This window comes from Hetaerina americana, unplaced genomic scaffold (genome assembly GCF_022747635.1).
Source record: "Hetaerina americana unplaced genomic scaffold, ioHetAmer1.1.p SCAF_8, whole genome shotgun sequence".
Classification (NCBI taxonomy): domain Eukaryota; kingdom Metazoa; phylum Arthropoda; class Insecta; order Odonata; family Calopterygidae; genus Hetaerina; species Hetaerina americana.
The window spans coordinates 63,120,284-63,134,302 of NW_027287427.1; the positions used below are offsets into that span (position 1 = coordinate 63,120,284).

At 37.4% G+C, this 14,019-nt stretch overlaps 1 protein-coding gene across 2 annotated transcripts in view; it reads right to left on the reverse strand.

The window, feature by feature from the left end:
* Positions 1-7,269: 7,269 nt before the first annotated feature.
* LOC139698029 (uncharacterized) overlaps positions 7,270-14,019 on the reverse strand; it is a 76,242-nt gene continuing 69,492 nt past the window's right edge. For both annotated transcript variants that reach the window (XM_071596888.1, XM_071596886.1), the window contains 2 exons: positions 9,310-9,567; positions 7,270-8,058 (listed from right to left, as the gene is read on the reverse strand). In XM_071596888.1, the coding sequence (XP_071452989.1) occupies positions 7,993-8,058; positions 9,310-9,567 (324 nt within the window). In that variant the 3' untranslated portion in view covers positions 7,270-7,992. The remainder of the gene's footprint in view (positions 8,059-9,309; positions 9,568-14,019) is intronic.

The following is a 14,019-nucleotide window of genomic DNA, read 5'->3' on the forward strand; positions in this document are numbered from 1 at the left end:
ATTCTCAAAATATTGTAAGAAAATATTAAGCATTTTAAAGCCCATTAAGGAAAATACAAAGTACCAATTCATTCAAGTTGTTCTACCTATTTAAAGGTTGATTTTGGAGAGTCCCCATCCACTATTTACTTCCAAGTATTTTGAAAGTTTCATCTTTCTTTGCTTTAAATTACTTCTTCCTGAACTTCTTCGTAACTTGTGCCTACGTTCATGCTGTCATAAAAGTCTTATCTCTACCGTACTTATCCCATGTTCTCCTTCGTTCTCATCACGGCCTTCGGCATTCCAATTCTTTTCAAATTGCTACTACCTTTCAACATCTCCTCCATCATCTTCCTTTGCCTGTTTCGCGTTTCCCCCGCCAAATTCTCCTCGTTCAACCATTTTAAAACTTCAGAGTTTTTCTTCCTCTCGTTCCAACTTATTTTCCCCATTGTCTGTGGCATATCCACATCTCAAATGCCTCCTATCTACGATCATCCTCTTGCCTCAAAGACCAAAACTACATCCATAAAACACTTTACTCCACATTAATGTCTTTACTGATTTTTTTCATCGTTGCTTCATGTACCCGCTATCATTTTTACAAAGTATGTGGAAATGGAAAATGGTTCATTATAATTCCGGATGTAATAATTTTTTGTGAAGTGAAGAGGAGTCCTGGAGTTAAGTTCTGGAGGAGATAGGGTGCTTAGTTTCCGGTTCCATGAAAAAAATGCCTTTACCTGTGGAATAATGCTGCAAGTAATATTTTTTAAATTATCAGAAGCAATGGAATTACTTTATAATTTTTAGCAATCGAGTTGGCGATAAAGGGTAACATCGTAAATAAATTAAATCGCGTATTGCAAAGAAACAATCCTTAACGTTCTGAAAAAATTTTAAAAAAATTATAGTTACGAAATTAGATACGTACCTTATTTCATATTGATTCACTCGAAGACATTAATTATGAAGATTTTACATTACCCTTTTTTCAATTTTTCATTTCCTTGGCTAATGAGCTTAATATTAAAAAATGATCTATTGCTTTAATAGCGTTTACACTTGATGCATTCGAGTTTTAATGGATATTTATGAACCCCTTAACCATGGATCAAATTCATGAAGAAAATATTCAATCAGCTGCGTGGTCAACTATTCATTCATTACCTTTCAAAAATTTATGTGGCATGATATGTATTGAGTTTATCTAAGTGTATGTTTGACCAATATCAAGATAAACAACTTATTAATAATCTACAAACCAAGCTACAAACAAATACAGTCTGTAACAGACCTGTACTGTCTGTAACAGCAGTTTCTTAATGGTTATGCAAGTTGTATGAGACCGTGTGTACAGCGACCATGTATACTCCAACGACCGTGTATACTGCAACAGGAAAAATAGGCGTCATGTGCTACAATTTTGATCGATTGATTTCAAGTAAATATGTATACATTTTTGACCGACTTTTAGTCCTAAATCTTAACTCTTCCTTGAGGTAATGTAATATATTTTGAAGTCAGAAAAAAATGCCATCTTTTCACAGAAAAAATTGAATGAGGAAATATTGAATGGGTGCTTAGCACTTAGGGAATCTCGAGTTATGCATTTAATTATGGGGTATTTGCGGATAATTCTGCAGGAGATACGAAAAAAAGGATCCGTGGAATATATTCCATATTTGGAAAATCTTTCATGAAGATATTCTTGACAATTCAGAAGTGACATCGTCGGATTTTTCTATTCAGGAAATTGCCAGATGGCCCCGAGTTAAAATACCCGTGACTCTCTCTGCTAAACCCGAGGCATTTTATTTTTCTCTTTTTCCAGATCTTCCTAGAAAACTGCGTGCGAAATTGCGAAAGGGAATCGTCCTTCTGCATCTTGAATGTGGGAATTTCACACGCTATATTGCTTATTGCGTCGTTAGTTCTTCCCTCACGTATCACTCCAGCTTCACCGGTAGAATGTGGTAGTTTCTTCATGTAGACTTAAATAAAGTATGGTTAAAATATTTGTAAAAAATTATACTAAAAGGAGTTAGTTTTAGCTATTTGGCCACCTATTTCTTCGGTTAATCGGAGCGAGGCGTACACGACTTCTTATTTTAATGCCAAACCCATGTGGAAAACTTCTTAGTACATATGAGCGCATAAAAGTCCTTTAAACTGCAATTTGTTCTTAACGCGAAATGTTTCCACCACATCGCGTCCGAGTCCCTTAAGTGCATAATATACACTCGGATGGAGAAATGGGAAAGAACATATTTCCAGGTGCAGCGGAGAACTCTGTCTTTCAGAACGGCGATAAATTTTTCTTAGACTTCCTTCTGCCGAGAAATTCCCATTCCGGCTCTGCACGACTAAACATTTAGACGGTGTGGCATCGGTCCAAGTTATCAGAAGCCGATTCATCCCATCCGACGACCTATTCCGAGTGGTCTCAGTTTTATCGACCCGCTCGCACCATGTTCGCCCTGCATCTCGCTTTCCACCTCGGCTGAGTATTACAGTCATCCGGGGTGATTAATCGCGGATGCATTCGCTTTCTCCTGCGTTGTTCGGAAATCTTTCTGATCCCCATTCACCGCACCCGTGCCCGCTTTCTCGCTCCGAGCAATCCCTCGACTCCGCCCCTCAAGCGCAAATGCCTCCGAGAACGCTCCCATCGTTTGCCGTAGGTCGTGGCAGGTTTTGACCTTTCGTGCTCCGTCTCGAGGGAGAATCCAGAGCATCTCGCATCACCACCACTTATATTATTATGAGTTGACCGGATTTCAAATGGCTTCACACCCTTCCCTAACATCTTGCGCTCGAGGTAAATGACGGATGGCATTTCTAAAAAAATATCCCTAGTGGGTCGAGCATATAGTCACTCAGGTTTGGAACTTCTAGATCGCAGTCAAAGCAGTCGAGTTGGCATTGCCCAATCTCCAACCGGCGATCAACCTACAGGAGTGCCCTGGGGTATTCTTTCAAACGGACATTGTAATTAGCAGCGCTTGGATCACATCAACCGACTCACTTACTATAATAATGTTCGAATATTTGTTTGCCTGCGGGCGTGCTCTTAAATTGCTTTGAGCAGAATGATCGTTAAATGGCTGGGCAAGGACGGTAATATACTTATGTCTCCTTCCTGGAAAGTAAGCTCTTGAGGAAAAGCAAGTTTCTCATGCATTTTAGTGGGTAACTCGTTGTTTCGTGCACCTATCAAAACGGATATATCAACAGTTTTGTGACCAAGAATCGATCGAAGATACGCCAAGAAAGGACGCAAAGGCTGCATGGTGATAATGCTGTATAGATTTGAAACCTGAGAGCTAAAAGGTAATAATAGGCTTTAACATTAGGCAAAATTAATGGGTAAAGCAGTTTCAGACATCGGGTGGAAATCCTTCATGTTGAAAGGAAACACTTTGCTTTTCCACATGGTGATTTTTGTTTCGACCAAGGTTTCGTTGCAGCGTAACACCTTCATCTCTACCTGAAGAATATTAATGGGCTTTGATTTGAGGTACATATGAAATGTGGGCATGAAGAGGAATGGATAATATCAGTTGGGCGTAGGGAAAGGTTTAGGACGAGGATCTGAATTCAAGACGTTAATAAAGACGCGTTTTTATTTGCCATTTGCTGTCATCTTGTGATTACAAATTGAAGAAGGGTTTCTTGTAGTGTCGGATTTCAGGTTGTGTTTTGTTAGTAGAGGAATAGGAATGTATCTTTCTACCGTTGTTTGTGTTATTTCCATCCAAAACCTACCTTAACCGGTACATTACCAATAATAATAATAATAACAATTCGTCTTCTCTTTTTTTATGTTTTCCTCATTCCTAATGCCTGTTTACATGTTTTTTTTAACTCTACCATCGGACTTAAGCGTTATTCAATTATAATACATAAATGTTTCGCGTTTTAAATTACTACTTTCGGTGTTATTTCCAAATGTGGTACGCAAAGAGAGGAACTTGGCCGTTGAACTCCGAGAGGGGCAGAAAAATTGGTCCAAGTGAAACGTAGTTTGTCAAGAAAAATACATGGTTGATTTAAACCTAAAATGTGCCAATAATTTGTCTTTTTGAAAGTTGTTCTAAGACTCTTTTGACCTATCTATTTACCAGAATTCTCCACATTGCCACAACGTGGAGTCATCTCTAGCTAAAAGCGAAAACAAATTTTGAGTGAAAACTTCCTTCAATATCAAGGAAAGAATCCCGTTGAATTTGACTCATGGAATATGCCTTCCACAAAAAGATGCTAGATGCGCTAAATTGATCAGTATTTATTTTAGAGCGCGCGTACCGATAGTTGGAACGGAATAGGTTTAATCAAATGTTTACTTAAAATTTCTTGTTCTAAGTTCAATCTCATGGGTCAAGTTCACAAAATGAATGCTTGAGCTTCAATTTTACTCCAGAAACTTGCGACATTTTGGGGTGTATTAGGTGAGGACGTGGTATTGCAGTGAGTAGGGATTTGCTTATTTTTCGGATACTAGATCTTCCTGTTAAGCCATAGGTGGCATAGAAGAGGGATCTGGCTCCCCTACCCAGATGTGTTGCCATCCGCCGTTGGACTTCGCACTTGGTGAAGCCCTAATGTATCAAGCCCACCTTTACGTTGATAACTGTCGTAGTTTAGGGTGTTAGATGGAGCTCTAGTGGATATATAAGATAGACCTCTTCCTTTCAACCCATTTCCTTGGATTCTTGTGGAAAACTGTTTCTCAATCTTCTTCTCACATCCTTTTAATCATATCGCTAAATTTATTGTGTACTTTATCTGAAAACTTTTAATCAAACACACTTAAATTATGAGTTCTTATTGAGGCAACAAGAAGTTATCCGTGTTGACAGCTATACCCACTATGAGCTATCCTTTAATTTTTTCAAAGTTTTAAGTGATAGCTTAAATAATATCTGAAAAAATTCTCGGTCCTCTGTTATTGCTCCTGATTTATATGCACGCTCTACATATTTGACGATCGTTATAATTTTGGAAAAATACCATGCATGATGAAGATAAATTCTTCCCTTGATAGTCCCGTGAAGTATCACGCACATGCAATAAAAATTTTCTTCAATAGCCTATCGCCTTCAATTTTCGGTTATCGTCGTAGGAGTTGGGAAAGTAAATTCGCAGAATCTGGAGGCAGTATAGCTGAAATGACTACGCAGGTACCCGTTCGCGACCAAAGTGAAAGGAGAATGTGTGGAACAGATTTTTCATAAGCAGTTTCCAAAACGAAAATACATCAAGGATAACGTAAACTGCCCCGGGGTGCGTGATCTGACTTTAAAAAAAAACAAGTGTGACTCGTGAGAGAGTAAGCGTACCAAGTCGAATGATTTTCTAAAAAGTGAACCATGCATCCTTGAAAGTCAAAAAAATTATATTCAGTGTTTGAGCTACGTATATGAAACATATACATATATTCTATAAAAAGGTGTTCTCATTATTGGAGTGTATTGCCACGGCTCATTCATTCTGTTGAGTAAGTGCTTGGAATGAGGTTAATCATTCTGTGATTTCTATTTTAGAATATTATGCAACGGGTACTGTATTAGCGGCGAAAATGCTTCCGAGACTTCGGGCATTTGAGGGATAGGTTAGATTTCATTTTTCACATTGCTTCAATCCAAATGATGTGGCGAAAATACTGACCATTGTGTTTAAAATAAACTTCAATAATTTTTGCCTCATGGTTTGGAAGATCAATATTCATGCCAATGAAAATGCCGAAGGAGCGGTCTATGAAATTGTTCAGTTTCAGTGCCACCAAGGAGATATTTTCAGTTTATTTCTCGAAATATGGTCATTATCATTTCGGTCGAATGTCAATATTCTTTTGCAATGGAGTCTTTGTCTGTGAAACTGGGGAGACTGCCTCAATTTCTTTAACTCCGTATTGTTTATTTTATCGTCAGATCGGAACACAGATTTTTCTTACTCTTTCTAGAAAGAAAACCTGTGAACAAACTAGCCAGAATCCAAAGATTCCAGAGTCAGGCTTCACTTCGTGGAAGTTGTGTATGTCCTTCAAATGACGCGGTAAGTGCGTTCTCTCTTTCGTTTTATAATTAGTCAAAAATTATTTATTGTTTTCCTTATCCAGTGATCAACTTCCGAAATTAGCTTTGGAATGTACCCATTTAAAATAGGGTGAGAGATAAGTATCCAGGTGAACTTTAATGGCATCAAAAATATAATAAAATGAATACTAAGAACCGCAATTTGCAAGATTTGCGCCTTGACGCCATGTATTAAACATAATTGACCCGATTTAATATAATAACTGCTTCTCATATAATTACATTATTTTATACTCATCGATGAATTTTTTCAAAGTTAAAATATTTTATATTATTTGAAGAAAATCCCGATGGATATCTATCAACTTCATTTTATAACTTAAATGAACTTCCATATTTAGTTCTTTTTAGGAAAATTTCTGCCAATGTGCGAAAATATTTACTTTCATCACTTATACATATACTATAATATAATATGATCTATGCCAACTTACCTCCAATTCCATGGTACAGATGAGGGTTTCCAGTACTTATCTTGTAGAAATTTCTTGGGCGTAGTTGTTGTTTTCTTTGCAAATTATTTTTAACGTTCCATTTTCATTTGTGTATTCCTTAATATCATTATAGATATAAAATCTATCAAATAATTTCCCAAGTTTTATTTTAAGTGATTGAATATAAAGTATGAAATCGAGAAAAGCTCTAATCATAATTCAAATGTCAAAATTTAGATTTTTACAATTTTCTGTGCTCTTTTTCCTGCATAAATATTCCATAAAGGTAAAACCATTTATGCTAATCTCAAAAGTAAAAACGCAATTAGTAAGTCTTCGTTTACCCAAGAATTAACCATTAAAATAAAGTCTTTCCTCTAAGGTATAAATAGATCAATGTATTAATAACAGTTATTTATACTTATCTGCGTTAGAGTAGATAGAAGTTATAATGCAGTTGACCAATACACTTAACTAATAAGCCTTCAAAATCTCTTTCTATCATTTTATTGTTATATTTTGAAATTTTATTTTACTATTTTTAGAAAATAGTATTTTTTCAAGCTGCTCATCGTATTAAATTAATGGAATACTTCAAGTACAACCAAAATATCAATTTTATGCATCTATTTCATCGGCATTGAATGATGTTCTCCATCATGAGCGGAATTTTGCGTTACTTTTTAATTGCTACTCTAACTCAGTTTCAGGTCATTGTTTACATGAAGAAGTATGGTAATAAAAATATAGGTCAATTGTTTGGGGAAATATTTATTGGTTCTTACTGTACAACATATAAAACAAATACGGGGATAATTTTTTGTGCCGTGGGTAGTGATTCTTCTGCGTTAAACGGGACTGGGGTTTATAATTACACAGGGATTTTGGATTTGCGATTTTATGTAAAAAAACTGATATTTTCATAAATATGACGCAATAAGTTTGTGAATTTCATTTAATGCCAAATTTGACGAAGAGCAGCACCCCTTTTTGGGATGGCGCCGTAGATTACATTGGCCGAAAGTGTTTTTGGTCTAAAATATCTTTACTGCCCGCATCGGGGGTGTTAAAAATTGGGCGTTCGCGTCGCAGAACCTTAGGAGAAATAATTCACGCCGTATTGATTATAACGCCACCCTTACAACGCGTGGCTTTAGGATGATTTTCTTAGTTTTCGGAAAAAAAAATAATTTAAACACCTCTTCGTCCAACGCCGGAGTGATGTCGTTCCCTGATTGGCCGCTCCTTAGAAACGGCGCAATGACGTCGCCGTGTTCTCACACCTCCACTTCTCACACTCCGCTTTCGACGCCGGAAATCAAAACACACGAGTTTTTTTAACCATCGTTCTCCCTTCTCCTCTCTTTCTTCAATTTTCCCGCCAAAATGTGATGGATTTTTCTTAGCGCGTGCGCACTGAGAAAGCGATGTGTGAGCCGTGCCACGTTGAATGGAAGTTATATAGGTCGAAGGTTGTCTTAAATGAGGGCCGTGATGAGACGTGCCTTGAAGTTCACTATCCTCTCGCTGGTCTGGGACAAACGCTGTTTTGGAAGAGAAAGAATTATAAATTTAGTTTAATATTGCATTTTCCTCTTGGATAGCAATTGAATCTGATTTTTTAAGAATGCTAATCCATTTAGAACAAAACAATTTTTAAAATTCCTAAAAAAATTTCCCAGCTACTTCTGATCCACATCTCTTATTCCACACCTCCCAATTTCTTATTTCACGGGTGATTAATGTTTAGTTTTGAATATTTTATTTAGATTTAACTTAAACTACAGCAAGTCGTCATTCAGATATGCATGATGAGGGGTTTTAATGAAGTTATTGCGCTTAATGTAATTTCTGTTCATCTTCGCTAATCGGGAATTGGTAAATTAATGCAATAGCTTGAATGAGGACCATAGACCGTATTTACTCAGCATTTGTATTTTGATGAAATTGCAAGTAGAGCATTCTTTTGTGACAATATATTTATGATCAATGGAGTTTATTTAATTGTTAAAAATGCTTCCCCAACAAATTGCTCAAATACAACTACGCCAGAAGAATAGGGAGTCTAGTATTACTTCATTCATTGTTTATTTGAGAGAGGTTTTGTAGTATTTGATCTTATTTAATTCACTAAAGTACAGATTTGTATTTTTGTGGCAATTAAGAAACATTTAGTTTTAAATTTCACCTAAGGAACGCATCAACTTCAATTAAACGTTTTTTAGACTGCGTAATTTTCCCCTTCACAATGAGAAATTCGAATGCTAACAAGTTTGCAACTCTAAACACTAGTAGATCCCTTTAAAACTTGGGAGGGTGTATTATTTTGACGAAAAAGAAAATAATACTTTAATTAATTTCACACTAGTTTCAAAGGAACTTGTTTTTACCTTCATATATACTTTTTGTTAAAATTTTAATAATTTATGAGCTAAAAAGTTTTTTTAACCAGTATATCTGAGGTCACGCATAAAGTTTCACGTTGGATATTTTTCAGTCGAGGAAGGGTAACGATAACACAGGGGGCGAGGGTTATTAAAAATTCTAATGAATAAGACTCATATTGCACATCGTAATATTTGTCTTGCGAGACTATGCGGGGACGTATGGCAGGGGGAGTTGACACAGGCAATTATGTTGTTAACTATCAAATGATGATTAATGGAATTCAAGAAGTCCAATGCAGAACGCTCAGCTGAAAGAATCTCAGGTGAAACTATTGTAATAACTGGGCGTTTATTCGAACTATGGTCAGGCAGAACCACCTGAAGAGTCTGTAAGGCTATTTGTCTTACCAAGATGAGGTCCTGGAGGAGGTTGGAGATCCCTCGGTTGGCGATGATGAAGAGTCTGGTGAGTGGTCCCGGGATTCCGGAGGTGTATCCGTCGTTGGGGTCGGATGGTGAGGGTGCGCCGACCGCACCAGCCGCTGCGCCGCCGCTGGCACCGTCGCCGCCAACTGAAGCGCTAAAGCTGGCGTAGGCACCGCCGTCGCCACCTCCGGAAGATGAATCGGCCGAACCACCCTCCGCGGACCCGCTACCGGTAATCAGCTGCTCAGGAGATGAGGGCAGAGAGAGAGAGAGTTTTGGGCGGGGAGGGGGATGCGAGGAGGGGGAATGGAGATGAGTGGTAAGAGGAGCAGAACGAGAGATAGAGAGGCGAGATAGAGAAGCGAGAGAGAAAGAGAAGAAGAGAATCCGGAGGAATGGTAACGGTTGTTGGTTGATTGAGGTTGTGGTTATGGGGAATGTTCATTTTTTTTCGGAGGAGGGGGTGGAAGTGTAAGGTAGGGTTTCACGGAATTCGGGGGTGGGGAGAGGAGGGAAGGACAAATGAGGATTTTAAGATTTCAGAGTGTTTTATTTTTTTTCTTTGATTTCATTTTCGTGCAGTTCTCTTTCGGTGCATAGTATTCGTTTATATATCAAACCATTCAAGGATAAAAAGTCCTTGTTTAATTTGCTGGGGGATTCAAGTGAATGAGGAAAGAGCTTTTAATTTTTGTAAAATCACATGCGTTTGGAACCTTCAGAGTGTTTGATTTTCTTTTCAAATGAATACCGCCTCCTTTTTTTTCCTCCCCCTATCCAAAATATTTTAATGGCAAAAGCTTGACCAAGAATGTAATTGGCAGTAGATGAATGCAAAGACTGACTTCAACCTGAAACTGAATCATTAATTACGCCCCACTCAATAGAACTTGATTAAAATTAGCATGCAAATTTACTACAATTTGGAAATAAGCACAGCGCAGTCATGATTAACTGCACTTTTGAAAAAATTCTGTTTAAAATTTAGGAAATGTATTTCTTCAAAACCTTTTCTGTGTTTCCAAAAAAACATTGATTGTATTATACTGTTCAGACATTCTTAGATAAATTTTGAAAACACACCATTTTATAAATTGTATGAATTTTGAAAAATACAAGCACTAACACTGATAATTTTCCAGCCAACCTGTTTCTATCTAATGTATAGTTAACGTAAGCATGCAAAAAAAATAACTACATGGGTCTATTTCTACATAATCCTCTCTATTTTTTGTAAGCCTAAAAATCAAGCGTGCATTTACTCGAGACAAAAAAAAGTTGTGCGATTGTTACGCTAAAAACTCCTACATAGGGTAATAACTCAACATTTGCAAAATTACCTACCATAATGGTGTACCAATAACATGGCTACCGTATATGCAGCAGTAGGGTGTTGTGCACTTAGGAAATAATGATGGGACCATAGAGTTTGATACAGATTGATTGAAATAGGCTTCAACGAAGATTAAAAGCAATGATCAGGGAACGAAATGTGGTTTTTGATAGCAGTGATAATGAATGCAGAAGAAAGGTTGAAGTATTAGAGAAAAAAATGAAATATAAACGGTCACTGATGGGTTATCACGAGTTAGTGTAAGGCATGATTTAAAGTGTAATCGGTAATTAGAAATTTTTAATCCACCTTCTTGTGTTTCCTTCTTGCTCATTGCATTTGTTTATTTGTGTAACCTCTCAGTAATTCCCTGATCTGATAAGCTGACGCTTTTACGAGATTCGACGAATGAACAGTTCATATTCTGCACGATTTCGGGAACATTTATTATCCTAAGGAGTTAGTCCAACGATTGGATGAAAAGATCACAAAATCTGTCTATTTTTCTGATGTAATAAAAAAATTGCTTATGGCTCAATGTTATTCCCTCTGTTAATTTTCAAATTTCACTAGATCATTTCAATGCATATTAGCTAAGTTTTTTGTTTTCATTATCGATAGCTCCGGAGTATGCAATGTTAAGAAAGATAATTGCAAGCAACGTTCAAAATGATTGAAATTTTGCCACCGTGTTTGCCGAGGTGTTTAAGTGGCTCATCTTACTCTTGAATGGAGATAAAATGACTTCCTTTACCGAATCGGATACCGAAACCGAAAAACCGATACCGAAATCGGAATCTAAAATCGCCTGCTTTTTTGGGTCGTCTTTTTGAAGTTTACTCTAACATTTCGCTGCTGAAGGAGTACCTACAAGCCCCAAATATGTGATCCGTGATCAAATAGATTGAAGTTATAAGTGTTTCAGCTGATTACCTGACAGGGAGAATTAAGAAGACGTTTAGCCTCATGACGTGATAAGTTAGTCAAGTAATTCTTCGTGTCCCTGTACTTGGATCTTTGTTGTCCTTGGTAGTGTTTGACAGATTTCCTGATAAATTTGATTGGGTACATTGTTTACATGGGTGCTTGTATGAGGTCAAGCACTTATTCGGATGGCCTTGATTACTAGTTTTGCTTTTAGACTAGTCAAGCCGTCAGCTTATAAATATTGTTACTTGTAGAATAACGTTTTGGACTTCAATCGATGAAAATATTTAGCTCGATTGTAATAAAAGTGTTTCACTAATCTATTTTCCCGCTTAATTAAATAAACAACCATGCTTCAGAATAGTGGGTAGTTTTACGATCATTTTGACACTAGTATTAAAGAACAATGGGCTGAAATTTTGTTCGGAACGTCCAAATAAATTTGTAGACTGACTTTTGTCATCAATTCAATGTAAAAATGCTTCCTCATAAAAATCAGCTGAAGCAAGAAAAATTTTCACTGCCATTAAAAATTATGGACATCTATCTAAATGCAAAAAATTCCCTCATTTTGGACAGCACCCATATTTTTCAAATCATAAGATGAGAGAAAAGTATTCAGTACAACGCTCTATGTTTTGATGAATGTCTGCCTATTCTCTAGCTTTGTTGTTTTCGTTTATTCGTATGAAGTGAGAGTGTGGAAGAGGAGAAAGAGAGAGAGACAGAGATGGTGGGGATGACTGTGATGGGAGAGGGTTAAAGAAAGCGCACAAGCAAGAGGGCTGCAAAGGGACGGCCGCCCAATTACCGTCGTGCTTTTCTGTGCCCCTGACCTGACCACGATGGTCGAGTTGCTCGCCGCCGAGGGGGCGAGGTCAGTGCCGGCGATCACTCTATACAGCCTGCCCACCGTCCTGGCGGAGGTCGTCGCCGCGCTCTTAATCGGTTGGAGTCGGGCGAAGAAGGGCAGGCGAGACGAGAGGGGTTGCGAAGAGGAGGGAGAGAAGAGACAAGAGAAAAGAGAAAAAAAAGGGTGGAGGTGAAAAGACGTCGACGGACGGGAGGACGTTGAGAGAGCGAGAGAGAGAGTGGAGCGTTCGAATATGGAGTAAAAAACGCGGGGGAAAAAGGATTTTTCAAAGGAATTTTTTTCGCGACGAAGACGGAAGGGTGTGGAGACGAGGTTTTTTTTTATGTGGGGGTGAGGGCGGTGGTAAAAAGATAGGGATGGGATATTTGGTTGGAATGAGAGTCGGATTGGGCAGGGTACGGGAATGGAACACGGCGATTAGTCAAATGGGGTGTGGTATCGAATCAGTTCAGAAGTTTAAAATTCATTGTCTTGCTGAATTGGGCGTGAGATGGGTAATTTGGGGATGGTTGATCTTGGATGGTTCTGGATTGGTTCATCGCCGTGAGTTGGATCGAGAGAGTGATTAGAATATAACTATGCCAAAAAATTGATTTTTAGGACTACCAGGAATTAAGGGGAAGTGGAAACAAAAAAATTTCATTCTTGAGGTAAAATTGGAATCTTTTCGCCAAAAAAGCGTTATCCATATGTGGGATCAGTGGAAAAGGTAACCTTGTACGATTTCAATTTTTCAAGGTTTGGAGGATGATAAAAAGGTGGTGATATATGGTCAAGTTTGGGTTTTTGTAGGTTGTGTTGACTGCGCTGAAGGAACAGGAGAAGGAGAAATACCTGATTATGAGACAGGGATTAGGTAAGGAACGGAAATTTTGGTAGAGTAGAAAAAAAGTGTGAAACTGTTTGAAACAGCCAGTGAATTTCAGGAATTAATTTATAGACAATCCGTTTCCTAGTATTCATGTCTAATCATCGAATAAGACTTGGGTCCAAGATAATCTAGCAATAGAAAAATACAAGAAGCGTAATTGATTTTCTACCTACACATGTTTAGATATAAGACAGCATTTCCTCAAAAGTTTTCTCACCTTTTCTGTGAAAGAATTTTATTAATTTGCGTATTTTTTAGGTGATAACTATATCAAAACAGCTCTATATATCTATAGTTTAAGTATATAAATATTATTTCCCTTTGAGATTGATTCTATGTTTCCAAATAAAACTTATACGGTCATTTGGGGTGCCAGGTTTCACAGTAATTACTATTGAGTCCAAATTTATAAATCCTTAAATAATATATTTTTTGTTGAATTATTGTTAAGTTTAAAAAGTTTTGGACTGCGAATGTTACATTTTCATACAGTTATGAGAAGAAGAAAATTTAAGGTTTACTGAGGAAACGAACTTGCGGAAAACTGATCTAATACTGGCTTGAAAGTAATATATTAAGTTATAATTAAATACCATTCGTTAGCAGCTCATTTCTGCAAATTTAGAAGCAATCCCACCCGCACTAATTTATTATCTTGAAAATTGTAGTCGAATGTAGGATGGGTAT